General features: G+C 40.6%; 1 protein-coding gene across 3 annotated transcripts in view; it reads left to right on the forward strand.

Moving 5' to 3' along the window:
• Positions 1-18788, forward strand: part of ANKRD18A (ankyrin repeat domain 18A) — a 62220-nt gene extending 43432 nt beyond the window's left edge. For 2 of the 3 annotated variants that reach the window (XM_063650147.1, XM_063650146.1), the window contains exons 11-16: positions 963-1092; positions 9129-9410; positions 10016-10227; positions 11583-11805; positions 14154-14199; positions 15222-15340. In XM_063650147.1, coding sequence (XP_063506217.1) covers positions 963-1092; positions 9129-9410; positions 10016-10227; positions 11583-11805; positions 14154-14199; positions 15222-15340 — 1012 coding nt within the window. Of the gene's footprint in view, positions 1-962; positions 1093-9128; positions 9411-10015; positions 10228-11582; positions 11806-14153; positions 14200-15221; positions 15341-16083; positions 16499-17754; positions 17928-18080 lie in introns of those variants that run through there. The other variant, XM_054500232.2, reaches the window with a different exon arrangement.
• Positions 18789-20206: the final 1418 nt, after the last annotated feature.

Consider the following 20206-nt stretch of genomic DNA (forward strand, 5'->3'; position numbering starts at 1 on the left):
AAAATTTTTCTGTCATTGTCTTTCTCTACATGGTTTTGTGTCTTTCATTTTGTTGACATTATGTCAGTAAAGATCTCTAGATCTCTTCTTCAAAGTCTTTAAATCATCACATATCCACCTTTCCTTTTTCCTAAAACTGCCTGTTTTCTTTTTCTCCTCAATTCAGACACTAAGATGTTTTCTTCTCTTTTTCTACATTGAATAATGTCCTTGTGCTTTTTGTGTGTACTTTTTTTTCTTCTTATAGACTGTGGTCAGTGGATATCAAAATGTATTTTTGTGTCTTTTTCAAACATATATGTGTTTTACTTTTTTTAAATCTTGGTTACTCATCTCTCAGTTATGCCTTATATTTACTAATATGTTATTTCATCTTAGCATACCAAAATGGATATGAATAGTTTATTTATAAAAAACTGTATGGTTAGGCCTGGTGTGGTGGCTCATGCCTGTAATCCCTGCAATTTGGGAGGCCAAGGCAGGTAGATCATTTGAGATCAGGAGTTCAAAACCAGCCTGACCAACATGGTGAACCCCATCTCTACTAAAAATACAAAATTAGCCAGGCATGGTGGCACATGCCTGTAATCCCAGCTACTTGGGAGGCTGAGACAGGAGAATCACTTGAACCCAGGAAGCGGAAGTTGCAGTGAGCCGTGATCACGCCATCACACTTCAGCCTGAGCAACAAGAGTGAAGTTCCATCTCAAAAAAAAACAAAAAAACCCTGTATGGCTATTATTACTTTACCTGCTATATATACCATAAAATTGTTCTTCATATTATTTATCTAAGATTATAATTTCATATAGAATGCTTTCAAACTATGTTCAGTTGAAACTGAGAGGATCATAGTTTATAGATTTGTTTCTTTGATATGCCATAACATAATATCTGTTTAAACAATTATTAAATATTTACTCTTAAAAATACTTGACTTACTAGTTCTTACATTTCTGCAGGTACAAGAAATGCCTAGAAATGACAATAAATATGTTAAATGCATTTGGAAATGAAGACTTCAGTTGCCATGGAGACTTAAATACAGATCAACTGAAAATGGATATTCTGATTAAGAAGCTAAAACAGAAGGTAATTTTAAAAGATTATTATTTTATCTTAAGGTCTAGATTACATGTGCAAGAGGTGCAGGTTTGTTACACAGGTAAATGTGTGCCATGATGGTTTGCCGCATGTATCAATCCATCACCTAGGTATTAAGCCCTGTAGGCATTAGCTATTAATCTTGATGCTCTCCCTCCTGACCCCAGCAAGCCCCAGTGTTTGTTGTTCCCCTCCCCGAGTCCATGTGTTCTCATCATTCAGCTCCCACTTACAAGTGAAAAGATGCAGTGTTTGGTTTTTTGTTCCTGCATTAGTTTGCTGAGGATAACAGCTTTGAGTTCATCCATGTCCCTGCAAAAAGCATGATCTCATTCATTTGTATGGCTCCATAGTATTCCATGATGTATATACACCACGTTTTTTTATCCTGTCTATCGTTGATGGACATCTGGGTTGATTCCATGTCTTTGCTATTGTGAATAGTGCTGCAATGGACATACAAATGCATGTATCTTTATAATACAATAATTTATATTTAAATATAAGGTAATTTTAAATCAGTTTGGGGATTAAAATTATGTAATTTGGAGAAATATTAATGATGGATAAACCCAAATTCAGCCAAAATACTTTTAAGGAGGTTGATTCTGAGCCAGTATGGTGACTGTGGCCCTGGATTACCCAATCTCAAGAGCTCTTGAGAATGTTTGATGAGACAGTCACATTACAGTTTGGTTTTGTACATTTCCAGCAGACAGAGTTGTGGGGAAAATCATAAATCAATATGAGGAAGGCATACACTGGCTGAGCCTAAAAGTGGGACATCAAAAAGGAGGGGCTAACAAGTCATAGGTGGGTTTTAAGGATTCTTAAGTGACAATTGATAAAGAAAATCTGTTGTCTAAAACTGGAAATAGGTATAAAGGAAGGCCTTAATTAAGATAAGGTGATTATGGAGGTTAAGATTCTTATTATGTAGATGAAGCCTCCTAGCTGGCAGCCCTCAGAGAAAATAGAGGGTAAATATATCTTTTCAGACTTTAAATGCATCAGGATCTGAGTTAATCTTCCCTAGATCTGGGAAGGGGAGACCTTCTAGGGACCTAGAAGGGGAGAGATTGGGCTACATTAATGAAGACTTCTTGCAGATGCAAATTCCCCCACAGAAGACAGCTTTGTACGGCCATTTGAATCTTTTGGCCCTGCAACAGCCATTTCAAAATATGTCAAAAAATATATATTTGGGGGTAAAATACTTTGATTTTTTTCAGCTTCTTCTCTCTGTGATGCTGTACCAGAATCAGGTTAGAAAGGAAGCCACATTGTAAGAGTTAATCAAACCCATCTGATGAGATCTGATTGTTTGAAGGGTGTGATTCCCAGACCCTTTAGATAGAAATTGGGGCAAAAGAATACAAGGTCTTGCTCCTCAATATAAATCTCTCAGTGCTTTAAGCAGTGAAAGATTTTTCATTTAATTTTACAGACTTGATACTAATGAAAAGGATACTTTAAAATATATATATGTATATATTTTTCTATACAAAAGACATGCTGTTGATTCTCTGATGTCTTGAACCCTGGCCAGTGATCTGAAACCAAGCAGCCCATGTCTCCAGATCACCAGTACCAAATAAATTTTGGGGTGTAACAGGTTTATTGAGAAGTGATTAACACACCATGCAATTCACTCATTTAAAATACATAAGTCATTGAATTTTAGTATTTTCAGAGAGTTATGTAATCATCATTACAATCAATTTTAAGACTCTTTCATCACCCTAAAAACAAACCCCACATCATTTAGCCATCTTCACTAGTTTTCCCTTTCTCCCTCAGCCCTAGGGGACCACCCACCTTCTTTGTACAGATTTGCCTATAAGCCTCTGAAATAAAAAGCAAGTGGTCTACTGGGACTGGCTTATTTCGCTTAGCATAATTTTTCATGCTGCATCTGTGCTGTAGCAGGTGTTGATGCAGGGCTTTCGCTCCTTAGTTCAGCTAAATCTGGGTTCTTCTCTCATGACCAGGAAAAATTAGCCACGTGGATACATTGAAGGGCGAGAAGGACAGAATTTATGAAGTGAAAGGGAAGCTCTCAGCAAAGAGAGGGGTCCTGCAAACAGATTTCCACCTCACAATTGAATACCAGGACCAGCACACATGAGCTGAAGAGGCCAGGCTCCTCCTCTGCATAAGGCGTGAATTCTTGGTGGCTCCACCCCAACCCCCCAGTGCATGTGGGCCTCCAGTCTGCTGCTGGCATGTCCAGGCAGGCCCCTGTGCAGGTTCCCTGATCTGCACCAGATGTTTTATCTGGTGTAGACACTTGTGGGCCTGGAGATTCTCTGGGAACCCTTCCATATCTGCCTAGGCATTTTGCTGTCTCCTGCTTCTATCAGTATCAGTACTTAATTTCTTCTTATTGCTGAGTAATATTCCATTGTATGGATACATCAAACATTTTATGTAACCATTCATGAGGTGATGGACCTTTGGGTTCTTTCCACTTTTTGACTCTTATTAATAATGCTGCTATAGGCCAGGGGTGTTGGCTCACACCTGTAATCCCAGCACTTTGGGAGGCCGAGGCGGGTGGATCACGAGGTCAGGAGTTCAAGAGCATCCTGGCCAACATGGTGAAACCCTGTCTCTACTAAAAATACAAAAATTAGCTGGGCGTGGTGGTGCGTGCCTGTAATCCCAGCTACTCAGGAGACTGAGGCAGGAGAATTGCTTGAACCCAGACCCAGGAGGCAGAGGTTGCAGTGAGCTGAGATCACACCACTGCACTCCAGCCTGGGCTACAGAACAAGACTCCGTCTCAAAAAAAACATAATAATAATACTGCTGTAAACATTTATGTATGAGTTTTTGTGCTTGCATATGTTTTTATTTTTCTGGAGTATATACTTATGACTGGAATTTCTGGGTCATATGGTAACTTCATGCTTAACATTTTGAGGAGCTGCCAGTTTGTTTTCCAAAGTGGCTGCACCACTTTACATCCCCAGCAGCATTGGATCAGGGCTTTAATTTCTTTACATTTTTCCTAACACTTAATTTCTCTTTTTTATTGAACAAAGATTTGATCCTGTGGTGTGAAGTGATACAAGGTGGTTTTGATTTACATTTTCCTAATGACTAATTACATTAAGCATCTATTAATGTGCTTATTATCCATCTTTATATCTTCTTTGAAGAAATATCTATTCAAATTCTTTGCCCATTTTTTAAATTGGGTTATCTTGTTATTTATGAATGGCAAGGGTTCTCTATATATCCTATATATGTAAGTCCCTTATCAGATAGACGCTTTTCAAATACTTTCTTCCACTCAATGTCTTACCTTTTCACTTCTTCATACTGTCTTCTCAGGCACAGCAGTTTTCAATTTTGAAGTTAATTGAATCCGTTTTTCCTTTAGAGTCATAGCTAAGAAAACACTGCCAAATGCAGTCACAAAGATTTATACCAATGTTTTCTTCTGAGAGTTTTATAGTTTTAGCTGTTACAGTTGACTGTTTTATTTTGAGTTAATTTTTAAATATGGTATTAGGTGAGAGTCCAACTTTATAATTTTTTTTGCACATGGATACCCAGTTGTTCCAATATCATTTATTGAAAAGACTGTTCTTTTCCCATTCTGATTTTTTGTTAACCTTGTATAAAATCAATTGACTGTAAATGTGCAGGTTTATTTTTAGATGATCAATTCTTAGTTTATGTCTATTCTTATACCAGGACCAAGTTGAATTTACTGAGAAAATTTTTTCAGTCATGTTGCATATTACCAGTGGTCTTGTGTCATAATAAAAATTAAATGTAGTAGAATATCTTTAACTTCACCTTTTGTGTCTCAGAGGAGTCTGTGGCCAGCTTATACCGTACTTACTCTGAGACATCATGGCAAGTCAGGCTTACGAGACACACTATTTCTTTCTTTCTCCATTCAAACCTTTAGTCTCTTATCCACTGCCTCCCTCTATAGTTTCATTTTCAGTAAATTTTGGTCACAGGATCTGCTGAAATAGTCTACTATTTAGTGCCTTATGTTTTACTATCTCATTATAATTCATAGAATCATCCATAGATGTTTACCATCCAGGAAGGAGGAGTTTAAGTCTGAGCTGCCAGCTTTCCTCAGTGGAAATCAAGTGAAGTCATCGTCTTTCAGTTCGCAGATCCTCTTTCCACCTGGCATCTTGTTCTCTTGTGTAACACTGTGGCTAATCCTTTTCTTGGTGCAGATCTTGCATTCGCAGAAACCACAGTTTCTGTATTGACCTCCTTTTACTGAAACAGAGATGCCCAGCTCTGCTTTCTAGCTCAGTAGAGGATTCTTGGAATAAAAAGTTTAACTCATTCCAAGAAAAAGTTTTAGGAGTGCAGCACTTAAAAATCAGGTAATATTCAGGCAATTTATCAGAGACAAGTAGTAGATTCGTATTTTGAATTTCAAAATTTCAGAGCCAAGTTGTGTGCTATAGAGAAGCATTGTGGTCTAATATAGAGATGGGATGGTCTTAACTTCTCCATACAAACAAACGTGAAGTAAGGTAAAGGAGAAATTGCATTTGATGTCTTAACACTCAAAGTATGCTGTTTATTTTACTTCTGTGAAGAGTAAAAGTCATTTCATAATTTCCTCCTTATTTCCTCATTGAGAAAAAGGAAAGTGAAAATCGAACACTAGATTGATTAATAAATACTCAAAGCTTCTTCTTCTAGAATTTTCATTAATTGAAATCAGGTAAATGTCTGATTTTGGTTATGTAACCAAGTATTTCCAGTTGTTTTTCAAATCATATGTCTTCTTGCTTTGCAGTCTTATTTCCTAACTTGAGGGGAAATTGTAAGGAGACACCCTTGTCTTATTATCAGAGTTCATCATTGAGGGGTTTTTAGGAAAATTTCCTCCTCAGCAGCTTACATCTCTCTCCTGGTTGTCTGCTGCTTCTCAATAATGTTTGTCATCAATAAATTAATCTCAATATTTATTAGATCCTACTTTAAAGGGACTCTTTTCTGCTACATAAGTTATGTTTCCTGTTGTCTCTTTTTAAAACTTATTTTTCTAACAATTACCCAGAGTTTTGTGGCTTAAAAGAAAAACATTTATTTTGTTCATGAACCTGTGGTTTGGAAAAAGATTGGCCAGGACAGCTTGTCTCTGCTCCCCTCAGCTTCCCTAGGAAGTTGGAGAAAGTGAATCATCTGAAGCTTTGCTCACCCATGTGTTTGATGGTTGATGCTGGCCATTGGCGGGAACCTCGGCTGGGGCAGGCAGCATGAACACTGACACTGGCACTCCCAGGCAGTCTTTGTGGACTGATCTCTCTCACAATCTGGGGGCTGGGTTCAAAGGGAAAGCAGTCTGAGATAGGGAAGCCACATGGTATCCCTTTTACTGCATTCTATTCATTAGGAGAAGGCCATCAGTAAGGATGACCCATATTCTATTCTTTTAATGAGATGAATATAGATTCTCTTTTGTTTTAATTGACATGTATATACATAATTATGGGCTATAGAGTGACATTTGGATACATTTATATAGTGCATAATGATCAAGCTAACTAGCATATTTACTACTTCTTACTACGTCAACGATTTTTCATTTCTTTGAATTGTGAACTTTCAAATTTTCTAGCTTTTTAAAAATATTCAATAAATCATAGTTAACCATATTCACCCTACAATGCCACAGAACATCAGAACTCATTCCTCTTATCTAACTGTAATTCTGTATCCATTAACCAGACTCCCCTCTCCTACTTCTATGAGCTTTTATGTTGTTAAGAGACAGGGTCTTGCTAGTGTAGTCTGGGCTCTGGGCAACTGTAGTCATCCAGACTAGAGACAGTGATTTGATCATAGCTCACTGCAGCCTCAAACTGTTGGGCCCATGTGATCTTCCGACCTCACCCTCCTGAGCAGCTAGGATTATGGGCGTGCACCATTGCACCTGTCTGATTTTTCACTTTGTAGAGATGTCTCTCTATGTTGCTCAGGCTGCTCTGGAACTTTTGGCTTCAAGTGATTCTCCTGCCTCGGTCTTTCAAAGTGCTAGGAAATTACAGGCATCAGCCATGTTGCCCAGCCCTCAATTTTTCTTTAGCTCCCACACATGAGTGAGAATGTGCAGTATTTATCTTTCTGTGTCTGCACTCAACATAATATCCTCCAGACTGATCCACGTGGCTACAAGTAAGAGGATTTCATTTTTTTTATATGGTGAGTATTCCACTGTGTATGTGTACCACAATTTTTTTGTCCATTCATTTGTTGATGGACATGTAGGTTGATTTTATACATTAGCTGTTGTGAATAGTGCTACAATAAACATATGAGGACAAGTATCCTTGTGATCTATTGTTTTCTTTTCTATTGCCTGAATACCCAGTAGTGGGGTTGCTGGATCCCTCGGCAATTCCATTGTTCATTTTTTGAGAAAACCTCATGTTGTTTTCTATAGTAGCTGCACTGGTTTACCTTCCCACCAACAGCATGTAAGAGTTTACTGTTCTCTGAAACCTCACCAGCACTTTTTTGTGTGTTTTCTATGATAGCCATTTATTGAAATGGAGCAAGATTATATCACATTGTAGCTTTGATTTGTATTTCCCTGATGATTAGTGATACTGAACATTTTTAAATGTATTTATTGGCCATTTGTATTTCTTTTTTTTCTCTTAAAAAAAAAGAGAAATATCTAATCAGATCTTTTGCCTAGTTTTGAACTCAGATTATTTTTGTTTACTGTCAGGGTGTTTGAGTTCCTTGTGTATTTTGGATATTTGTCTTTTATTAGATGAATAGCTTCAAAATGTTTTCTTCCATTCTACAGATTTTCTCTTCACTCAGTTGTAGTACTATTTGTCTATCATTTGTTTGTTGCCTATGCTTCTGATGTCTTACCTATACAAATCTTTGTGCAGACTAATGTCCTGAAGCATTTTCCCTCTGTTTACTTACAATAGTTTGATAATTTTGGGCCTTACATTTCAGTCTTCAATGGATTCTGAGTTTATTTTGCTATATGGTGTTAGATAGGAAGGTAGTATCATTCTTCATATGGATAGTTTCCCAGTGCCATTCATTTGAAGAGGGTGTCCTTTCCCCAGTGTATGTTCTTGGCACCTTATTCCAAAATCAGTTGGCTGTAAATATGTGGATTTGTTTCTGGGTGCTGTATTCTATGGCCTTTACCCCAAGAATCATTACTTCTTAAAATGCAATTCAAATTAGCATGAAATGTTTGCGGTTTAGGGAAAGGCTTATGGCATCAGAATCCTTATTTACAGGATTCATTATTTTGTGTTTTTTTGCGATATGGTCTTTGTCCATCATCCAGGCAGACATGCAGTGATGTGGTCATAATTCACTGCAGTCCTGAACTCTGGGTACATGCCATCCTTTTGCCTCAGTCTCCCAACTAGCTGGGTCTACAGGCCTGAGCCACCATGCCTGGCTAATTTTTTAAATTTGTTTTTTTGTAGAGATAGGGGTCTCAATATGTTGCTCTGGCTGATCTCAAATTCCTGGCCTCCAGTGATCTTTCTGCCACAGCCTCCTAAAGTGCTGGGATTACAAGTGTGAGCCACCGTGCCTAGCGTAGAGTATTACATTATTTTCAAAGTCTTATTCTGAGAGCCATTTATTGACTTTGGCCTAAATAACTCAATATGATATCTCTGAAAGTTTTTTTGACAAATTTTGGGGAATGATGGTGAGGGAAGGTGGTTAGACACTTTTTACTAAGAGATAACTTAGTGCAATTTAAGGAGGAACAAAAACGAATTATCAGAAAAAAAAAAGTAAAAGCAAGTGCAAAAGTTCTGTGGAAAGATGATGACAGTAAAGCATATTTTTGTGACTCATGGTAGCTTTAACTTTGTTCTTAAAATTCTGAGTAATTTAAGCGTTCACATTTGAAGAATCTACTACATTATAGATAACATTTTATTGCAAGTCAATGCATTTCAAAATTTGCTATTGGTTTTGTATTAGATTATTCTCAGCCTACTTCATTATCAAGCTCTATTATTTTATTCATGCAGTTTGATGATCTTATGGCCGAGAAGGAAGCTGTGTCTTCAAAATGTGTCAATTTGGCCAAAGACAATGAAGTTCTTCATCAGGAGTTATTATCTATGAGAAAAGTACAAGAGAAATGTGAAGAACTTGAGAAGGATAAAAAGATGTTGGAAGAAGAAGTATTAAATCTTAAGACACATATGGAAAAAGATATGGTAGAACTTGGTAAAGTACAAGAATATAAATCGGAGCTGGATGAAAGGGCAACGAAGGCAATAGAAAAATTAGAAGAAATCCATTTACAGGTTAGTTTTTAAAATCAGGTAAGTTTATCTGTAATGGGCTTTCATTTATTTCACTGCAAACTGTATTTTGGATATGTATATATTGTGTTTCCTCTGCCTCTTTTAGGGCAATCTCCTTTGTAGAGTTCTAGAAAAAAGTGACTTTTTTCCTTTTAAATATTTAAATTTCCATTATTATTATTATAACAAAATCAATCTTTCAAAGTAATGATTCTCACTATAGTGTAAAAGGGGGAATTTGATGATTAAGACCAGTTGGCATAAGAGAAAACTGTGATTTAGAAATTATATGATACTTTTGAATTGGTCTTAAGCAACATTGTTCATTGTTCACTTTTTAAAATTATAAATGGATTCTATTACTTTTTATAGGACCAGATTACATTAATAGTAACATAATTATGATTTCAAATTTTTATAAATCAGACTTAATTCTGAATTCAATTATTAGTTTTGTTGATATTGCTGATAAATATTTTAAGCTTTAGCCTCTTTTTAACATATTCAAAATTGCTCTTCGAATCACTGATTCAAAATGAAAGGCAACAAACATATGGTAATTAACTTATAATTGTTTTAAAATGTATTCTTTTCATTTGTTTTAGGAAAAAGCAGAATATGAAAAACAATTAGAGCAGTTAAACAAGGATAATACAGCTTCACTAAAAAAGAAGGAACTCACACTTAAAGATGTGGAATGTAAATTCTCCAAAATGAAAACTGCTTATGAAGAGGTTACAACTGAATTAGAAGAATATAAGGAAGCCTTTGCAGTAACATTGAAAGCTAACAATTCCATGTCAAAAAAATTAACGAAGTAAGTCAAAACATATACTCATAGAAAATGAATTAAGCCCATTAATTTGTTTTGAAATCATAATTTTTAGTGAGATGGCTTCAGGAGATCAGTAGGAAGTGAATGCTAATTTGATAATGTAATTTGGAAAATAATGTTAGTAAATAATCCTACCTTTAAAATGTTCATCAAGGATAGTTTCTGTCTCTCTTCTCTTTTTTTGTTTTTGTGTGGCTTTTTTTCCCCTGAAAAGTCTCATGTAGTTAACCTGACCTGTTAGTTTTTTCACTAAGTATTTTTGAAGCTTTATGATTAATAAAGTGATCTTGTTATAAAATTACTTGTCAGAATTTCCCTAAATGGGAATATTAATGAGTTTAATTTATTTTTTCATAGATCACAACCTAAACCCAAAGTATCAAGTGATACTGCTACTCTGGGCACATCCTGGCACTCAGGCAGGGACTGTTTTTGATTGTGATCTTTAGGTGTTATCACTAGAGGGTGCCTCAAGAAAGACTCTTTGTGTAACATTTTCAAGGTGTTACATAAAGGCATCCTTGTGAAAGAGGGAATAATTATCCCAGGAATGAAAAGAAGTGTAATCCACAAGGTGGTTCAAAAATAACACCTTGTTCAGCCTGAAGGGGTGTGTGGAAGCAGAAAGAACAAGCCCCACCTCCAGTGCCTTGGTCACAGTGCTGGGGGCTAATTGCCTTCAGAGATGCTTTAGTTCTTTTTGATCACCAACCAACCAGTCTAGTTCTCCCCCAGGAGTTGTTGCTCTGAGTTATTCCTCAGTGCCAAATACTTAAGTGTTCTTAGATAATGGATGAAATGTACAAGGGTGAAACCTGAAACTGGTTTACTAAACACAAGTATTTCTAGATTATTTTTGTTCATTTTAATTTTCTTAATCTACATTATTTAAGGAGTACAACATGATGTTTTCATATAATTATTTATAGTGAAGTAGTTCTTATAGTCAAGCAAATTAACATAATCATTTTCCCACATAGTTACCCTTTAAATACAGGTATTTCTAAAGGAATCTTTAGAACCTCATAAGTAGAGCTATTTTAGAAGGCAGCTAGGTTATCTGTTGAGCCGTACATCACTGATAGCCATTTCTCTTGCCTGTCTACTTTGAACTGCTTGTTCAGTAGAAATCACCTTAGAAACACATATACTTATTTAGAATGATTTTAAAATTACCGTTACTTACAAGAGGTATGCTCTCACACATCTTCGTGTGAAAACACTGTTTAACGGGTAATTTGGTTTACTCTCAGGGCAACTTTTTTAAAAATGCAAGTCATTAAGAATCATTCAAGGAAAAATGAAATACTAAGCATTTGTCTTTGCTCTCTTTACAGATCGGATAAGAAAATAGCAGTGATCAGCACCAAGCTCTTTATGGAGAAACAGCGGATGAAATATTTTCTCAGCACTCTTCGTACAAAGCCAGACCCAGAGTTACCTTGTGTTGAAAATCTTAATAGTATAGGACTTGACAGAAAATACATTCCCAAAACGGCCATAAGAATTCCTACTTCAAACCCACAGACTTCAAATACCTGCAAGAACTCCTTGAATGAGGTTAGTTATATGACCATTTCTCTTTTGGGTTTCATTTCTCTAATATAATTCTTGTTTATAATTTGGTGAAATACTGAGTTGTTCTGTTGACTTATGCATGTTAAGTAAAGATTATAATTAGCTGTGTTAACACAGAAAGGAAATGGAAACTTTACATTTTTTAATTCCCTGGAGCTCTCATTTTCAAGAGACACCCATTTGCTAACTTTATTCAATAAATGTGGTTAAACTGACACATTTAAAATTTCTTTAAAAGCTGCATTTAAGTTAGGTTTTAGAAAATGCATGTTATTGCCTAATAACTGATGGTATACTTTGAAATGCTTTGTCTTACTCTACTTGATTGTAGTTTGTCTGTGGTTCATATCACTTTCTTTCTTTTTTTTTTTTTTTTTTTGAGCTGGAGTCTCGCTCTGTTGCCTAGGCTAGAGTGCAGTGGCATGATCTCAGCTCATTGCAACCTCCACCTCCTGGGTTCAAGTGATTCTCCTGCCTCAGCCTCCCAAGTAGCTGGGACTACAGCTGGGTAATTTTTGTATTTTTAGTAGAGATGGGATTTCACCATATTGGCCAGGCAGGTCTCGAACTCCTGACCTTGTTATCCACCCACCTCAGCCTCCCAAAGTGCTGGGATTACAGGGGTGAGCCTCTGTGCCCAGCCCATACCACTTTTAAAGTTTCTTTGCACCAACTTAACTCTTTCCACCCATAATCACAAGTGAATGACAGGCAACCAAACACTTGACAACATATAGATATTTATTATTTAATAGAACCCAAAATAAGTGCATTTTATGAATTAAATAAACAAAATACTGAAAGGTTCATTTCCATTTTTCCGTTAAAAGCTTTGTGCTTGGCCAGATGTGGTGGCTCACACCTGTAATCCCAGCATTTTGGGAGGCCGAGGCAGGCGGATCACCTGAGGACAGGAGTTTGATACCAGCCTGGCCAACATGATGAAACTCCGTCTCTACTAAAACTACAAAAATTAGCCAGGCGTGGTGGCAGGCACCTGTAATCCCACATGCAGCAACCCCATTACTATACTAGGGGTATACCTAAAGGAAAATAAATCATTGTAACAAAAAGATGCATGCACATGTATGTTCATTGCAGCACTATTCACAATAGCAAAGACATGGAGTCAAGGCAGGTGCACCCAAGGTAGATTGAAGATCCAAGGTAGATTGGAAAATTCCATATATACCAAATACTATGCAGCCATGAAAAGAACAAAATCATGTCCTTTGCAGCAACATGGATACAGCTGGAATCCACTATCCTAAGCAAACTAACACAGAAACAGAAACCAAATATCTCATTTGCACTCATATGTGGGAGCTACACATTAGGTGCCCATTGACATAAACATGGGAACAATAGACTCTGGGAAATAAGAATGGGGAGGGACAGAGTGGGCCAGGGTTGAAAAACTGCTTCTTGGGTCCTATGCTCACTGCCTGTGTGATGGGTTCAATTGTACTCCAAACCTCAGCATTCCTCAATAGACTTTTGGAAGAAACTTTCTAAATTACACTTTAATTTAGAACACAAACTAGAAAAAAAAAAAAAAAAAGAAAACTTTACATATTTTTTTCAGTAAGTAAAGGATATAAATTTCTTTTTAAGAAAAAATTTGTTGAAGTAAACCATGGATTAAACTTTTATAAAGGACAGAGTTTTGCTAAGAATTTCAAAGCAATGCATTCATTGCAAAATATGACTTTAATTGTTTAACCTTTTTTTTTCTTTTTTTTTTTTTGAGATGGCATTTCACTCTGTCACTAGGCTGGAGTGCCGTTGGCATGATCTCGGCTCACTGCAACCTCCACCTCCTGGGTTCAAGCCATTTTCCTGCCTCAGCCTCCTGAGTAGCTGGGACTAGAGGCATGCACCACCACACCCAGCTAATTTTTGTATTTTTAGTAGAGATAGGGTTTCATCATGTTGGCCAGGATGGTCTCGATCTCTTGACCTCGTGATCTGCCCACATTTGCCTCCCAAAGTGCTGGGATTACAGGCGTGAGCTGCCGTGCCCGGCCATTGTTTAACCTTTGTACTAATAAAACACCACCTTTCTAAAATTATGTATATCCAATAGACCAATATTATCTATTTTTGTCAGATTACTCTAAACAGCATTACACACATACATCCTCTATTATCTAAACTTAGAATAAGTAGAAATTTTACTTATGTGATTATTTTTCTATTTAAGCAAACTTCGTGTTATGTCTAGTCACTAAAAATACTAAAGGCCACATTTTGTAAGTGATATATTAATCTTATGATAATGTCTCTTGTTTAACTTAAACATTATTATTATTATTTTTTACTTGTTTTAGATGGAGCTGGACTGTGTAGAACAAATAATTACAGACACAAAGAAAAGTATGTTGCCAAAATGTATTAATTAAATTTAGGTTTATTTTAGTAATAAAGTGTAAATAGCAAATGGCATTCCTTTTCATTGTTGGGTTAGTAGATACTACGTTCAGTATCTTTCTTACACACATCTAATGAAAGATATGAAAACAAAAACTTTCACAGTGAAGAGTATACTTATGCACCATTAATTCATCATGTTCCATAGCTTAAAAAATTTCCAAGAAGTGGATCTATCTCTTTTTTATTGGCTCTACAATTTGTTTACTTTTGCCATCCTCATGGAACTGTCAGCCAGCACACTGAAACGATTCTCCAAAAACAAAGGCATCAATTGGCTTACATCTGTTCTCAGGAAAAGTTCCAAAAATTTCACCATGAAATAAAAACACCCATGTCAGTGTAATTCTTGTCAGGTTACTCAGCCTTGTCTCTCGCCACTTACTGCATTCTGCCCTTTGCTCTAGCACCAAAGTGGACAGAGTAGAACTCCGCAGGGCTCTTTGTTACCTCAGGATCTTTGCCTTTGCCTCTTCTGTCTATCTGGCAAGATTTTCCTCATCCTTCAGTCATCAACCTATGTATCCCCTCCACCAGAAAGCCCATGATATTGACACAAAAGTGGGATAGATGTCCCTTCTGCATGTTCCAGTAGTGCCCTGCTGTATACCTGTCATGGTATCTATGACTCTATATGGACATTACCTGCCTGTCTTTTAGGTTATAGCATATGACTATTGGGAGGTGGACCGTGCCATCTTCATCTTGTAATTCCAGTGCTGGCTCTAGTACCTTAGCACGTGGCTGTTGAATACATGAATGAAGAATGAAAAAGCTGTGATATTTAACCACAATTGGAATTAATGCCATGTTTAAATGATTTAATAGTAATTTTGTATTGTAATTGCACGTACATATTTCTCATTCTTATTAACTCTGATAACGTTCTCAACTCTACATTTTAAACTTACACTTCGTTAACTGAAATGTTTTAGGTAAAGAACATAATCCTTTCTTTTTCTTTCCAGCTTTTGCTGTGATGGGCACTTGCTCCCGTCTACTTTCTTCTCTAGAATCCGCTGGTAAGCCACATCTAATGAAGAGAATATTTAACCATAAAATCTTAAGGAAAAGTTGTATGATTTAAAAGATCATAAAACTTTATTACTGGGCTATTTACATGAAATTTTAATTGTTTCTCATAAAATATAAAACATCACAGTCTTTACTAAAGTAGAATATTTTCATATCATATATGATGTATATTTATATGTTATTTTAAATGATGTTTTTTAGCCTCCTTAAGTTTTAAGTGGATCTTGCAAATGAACACCAGTATTATTGAGTTTGGCTTATTCAAATTGCCTGAATGTCAGCTATTTAAACAGCCAAACAACCAAGTCATCATTGATCCTTTAGTAAAGGTCATCGAAGGCTTCTTTGCATTTTACAGTTTTTATTACCATATATAGTAGGAGACTTAAAGAGTATCTGCCAGGTTTGTCCATACTAATGTTACGATTTTCTTTTTGTAGTTCAATAGTATTTTGTGTGGAGATACTTTGAAGCTCTGTAAATATCTGGTTACTCCTCAAAACCCACTAGATTAAGCATTTCATGGATGACTTGTGTTTGAACAAGTATTACTGTGATGGTTGCCAGATGATTATTTTTCTTATTCTCTTCTTTGTTCTACATGGAGAAATAAAACCAATAAATAAAGGAGAAGGGAAAGCTCATGATTCTGGTGCTCCAGTTCCCCAAGATTAGGCCAGTGGTAGACATTTCAAGCTGACTTTATGTCTTTTTGATTTGTCCCCATTACTCTGTCAGCACTTTTTGACTTTCTGGCACAAGGTGTTCTAAACTAATGTTGTATTTTCTCTGCAGCAGCCCGAGAATGAGTAATTTTTCTTAGAAGCAGAGTTGGAACCACCGAGGAAGCACAGGCGAGCCCTTCTCATCACGCGCTCACTAGTCCCCAACAGAAGAACCACTGCCACATCCACTGAAGTACCAAGAAACTAGCAAAGGGCCTTCTAGCTGTCTGGGGACAGTCCTCATGTGGTCCCTGGCTCAGCCTCAAGGGTTCTTGATTTGTCTCCCTGCAGCCTCTGTGCTGTGTCTCTAGATCAGGGCTCTGCAGGAAGGGCCCTGGGAGACCCAGCAGCACAGCGTGTCTTGTCTGCCAAATGTCCCTCCCTTCTTCCCACTCTGACACTCAGGAATAGGGAAGATGGCATGTCCAGGCAGAGCCAGGCCACCTCATTGTCTCCTCTGAGATGGGCCCAGAGGGCCTTGCGGGGTGAGTGTGAAGCTGGGTACCTGGAGCCTGAGGCTGACTCCCTCCCTGTGTCTTGGAGGAGAGGCCTTGCGGCCCAAGAAAACCCCCAGGGCCTGACCCCTGGGCACACATGCAGGGAGGGAGGGTCTGTGAGCTGATGGCGGCATTGTAATGAGACTTTGAACACAGCTGCTCGAGGGCCTCATCAGTGGACCATGGTCAGAGATGACCTAGCCATCAGGACCTGGTCAGTTGAGACCTGATCACAGGGACCTGGTTAGCGGTGGCCTCCTCAGTGAAGGCCTCACCCAGTGGGTACCTTGTGACCTAGTCATTGGAAGCCTAGTCAGTGGGGAGCTGGTCAGTGGTGGTCTTATTAGTAGGGCCTGATTGATTGGAATATAAACAATAAAAAACTGGTCAGTGGGGTGTATTCAGTATATTAGGGGTCTGGTCAGTGTGGGGCCTTAGTGGCTTGGAGCCTGGTCAGTGAGAGCCTGGTCAGAGGGGGCTCAGTCAGCTGGGGACTGATCCATGGAGAATTATTCAGTGGGGGTGAGGTGAGCAGCAACCTGATAAATTGTGATCTTGTCAGTGGGAACCCAGTCAGTGGGGACCAGGTCAGTGGGAAATTGGTCAGTGGGGTCTGGTCCGTGAGGCCTACTAATGGGGGCCTGGTTAGGGAGACATGGTCAGTGGGGACTTGGTGAGTGGGACCTGGTCAATGGAGGAGTGCTCATTAGGGGCCTCGTTGGGGGCAACTGGTAAGCAGGAACCTGGCCAGTTAGCTGATGTGTGACCTCAGGCAGGGGGTTTGTCTGTGGAGTCTCCTTGCCTCCATCTGTAGGGAAGGTGAGTCAGGGCACCCTGGAGGGTGGCTGGAAAGAGAATGTGAGAAGATGTGTTGAATTCAGCGCTGCTTGGCAGACCTCCAACTTTACACACGACCTGGGTTCCACCTAGAGAGGGTGCCAGCCCTCTCTGCTCTGCTTGGCGCCCCTCCTCTGTCTGCATCCCCAAGACCACCCTCGGTGGGGAGGGCAGAAATTGGGGAGCACCTGTGGGAGGCTCTAATCCTGGCCCTGGGCCCTGGTGGTGACAGTGATGAGGACCTGGGTGCACCTGTGAGTGGAGCAGCTAGGCCCGGCCAGAGAAGCAAGACAAACACACCCATATGTACACACACACACACACATGCATACATAAACACAATGCATGCACACATGTCAGTTCAGGGGATAGAGGACACTGACACTGGGCCCTCTTGACCCAAGCAGGCTCCCGTTGTGGTGGGTTGTGTCACCCCACGATGTCACTCTTGCTGAGTTCCCATCGCCTCTGTGTTTTGGAGCAGTTAGAGACACACAGCAGTCTCTGTGAGTGGCTCTGCATGAAGGATTGTTTTCTAGGTGAGAGGCACATCTCAACATAGCTGACTGATCAGACTCAGGTGAGTGGGACCTGCTCTCTTCTCTTCCTCCTGGCTTGGGGACAGTCACTATCAAGTGGGTGATTTTGGCCTCTGGGCAGCTATTGAGGGTAATCCCTGAGCATTCACTGGGTGCCTGTTCTGTGCTGACAGTCATCTCATTCATCCTTGCAGCAATTCCATTCTGCATCTCTTCTGGACACCCCCAGGACCACCAGGACAACCCCATCATGGCCCTGTCACCAGGCCCAGTCTGGCTCCATGATAATCAAGAAGCAGGTCCAGAGACAACCACCCTACTTGGTGCCTGCATCTGACCCCCCTTGGTGGGTAGTGACCAGCACAACATGGAAGAAGCCAGAGCAGCATGCAGCCAGCTGCCCTGCAGCCCCAGATAGCACCTGGGCCTTGGGAAGTCATTCTCAAAGGGGAAGCTGGAAACTTTGATGTCCCTGGAGGGAAGGGTGAACGTGGCATCCGAACAACCCTGGCAACCAGCAGCATCTTCTCATCCAACCTGTTGGACAGAGGCCCCCTGCTGGGGAACGAGATCCATACCTAAAGGGTCCTGGCCCAGTCGGGCCTCGTCCTGGGCCCTGGGAGGGGAGGGGCACTATGGGCCCCCCAGCAGCAGTCAGCATTACCACCCAGGGGACTCAGCCTTCTGTGGCCCTGGGAGGGGAGGGGCACTATGGGCCCCCCAGCAGCAGTCAGCATTACCACCCAGGGGACTCAGCCTTCTGTGGCCCTGGGAGGGGAGGGGCACTATGGGCCCCCCAGCAGCAGTCAGCATTACCACCCAGGGGACTCAGCCTTCTGTGGCCCTGGGAGGGGAGGGGCACTATGGGCCCCCCAGCAGCAGTCAGCATTACCACCCAGGGAACTCAGCCTTCTGTGGCCCTGGGAGGGGAGGGGCACTATGGGCCCCACAGCAGCAGTCAGCATTACCACCCAGGGAACTCAGCCTTCTGTGGCCCTGGGAGGGGAGGGGCACTATGGGCCCCCCAGCAGCAGTCAGCATTACCACCCAGGGAACTCAGCCTTCTGTGGCCCTGGGAGGGGAGAGGCACTATGGGCCCCCCAGCAGCAGTCAGCATCACCACCCAGGGGACTCAGCCTTCTGTGGCCCTGGCCAGAGTTAGAATTTGGCCCAAGACAGGACAAGCTCACTCAGAGCAGGGTGTCAGTACCCGGGACCTGTGCATGCCAGGCAAGGCCAAGCTGGCTCAAAGAGCAACCAGCCACCTCTGCAAGGGTGTGCCTGGAGCAGGTGGACCAGCCACCAGCCTCACCCACTCAAGGAATCAGGGGTGGCCAGGTTCCCACAGCCTGAGGGGCTGCCACTTTACGGCTGATGGAGCAGAGGCCTGAGGAAAAGCAGATGGCACTGGGGTCCTACCTCCAGGGCAGAATAACTGATTTACCCTGACTGGCAGTGAGTGAGGTTGGTGGCTGGCCCACCTGCTCCTGGCACACCCTTGCAGAGGTGGCTGGTTGCTCTTTGAGCCAGCTTGGCCTTGCCTGGCATGCACAGGCCTCAGTGCAACCACTGTGCTGCAGATAGAGACACATAGAGGAAATGAGCAGCAGGCTCAGGAGCAGGGTGTGCACCGCCTTTGGGGCTCCAGTCCATGCATGAGGGCTCCTACAGCACTGTGGGCTTCTTGGGTGCCACGAGGCAGACCACAGGCCATGTTGAGAAGGACTCCATGTTCAAGTGCAGAAAGGGCCCAATCTGGTGGATGAACCACACGGCCAGCTTCTGGGTGCGGGCACAGTGCCACATCTTCCATCACTTCCTGATGTGTCACACCAGCACTGAAGAGACAGCCTGGAGACAGGGCAAGAGGAAGGCTGAGAAGGATGAGATGGTGAATTCCAGCTTCTTCCTGACCCTGAGCCCACCCCCGAGGTGGCCCTCAACCTTTAAGAGTGGGAGAGCAAAATTGATGGCTTCGAGTGCTTCACCAAGAAGATGGACCACAGGGCACTCAGCTCAACTTCTCAGCCAATGAGTTGACATGCAAGCAGATTATGGTGACAGGCTTTAAGAGCATCAGAAGGTGGCCAGTTCTTCAGCCTCAGCCAGGTCTTGGAGCTGGACCAGGCCATCACTTCACCAGAGATGCCTTCAACACCGTCGGTGAGTTCTTTGCCAATCAGCCCATCCAGGAACTGGACCCAGTCATGGACCTGTTAGTGCTGTCTCAGGGACACCAAGTCAACATCCCAGACATCATCCACATACACAAGGAAGCTCTTACCAAAGTCATGGAGAGCAGGCAACATGTGGCAGAAGG

The sequence above is a fragment of the Pongo pygmaeus genome, chromosome 13, assembly GCF_028885625.2.
Source record: "Pongo pygmaeus isolate AG05252 chromosome 13, NHGRI_mPonPyg2-v2.0_pri, whole genome shotgun sequence".
In the NCBI taxonomy this organism is placed as follows: Eukaryota; Metazoa; Chordata; class Mammalia; order Primates; family Hominidae; genus Pongo; species Pongo pygmaeus.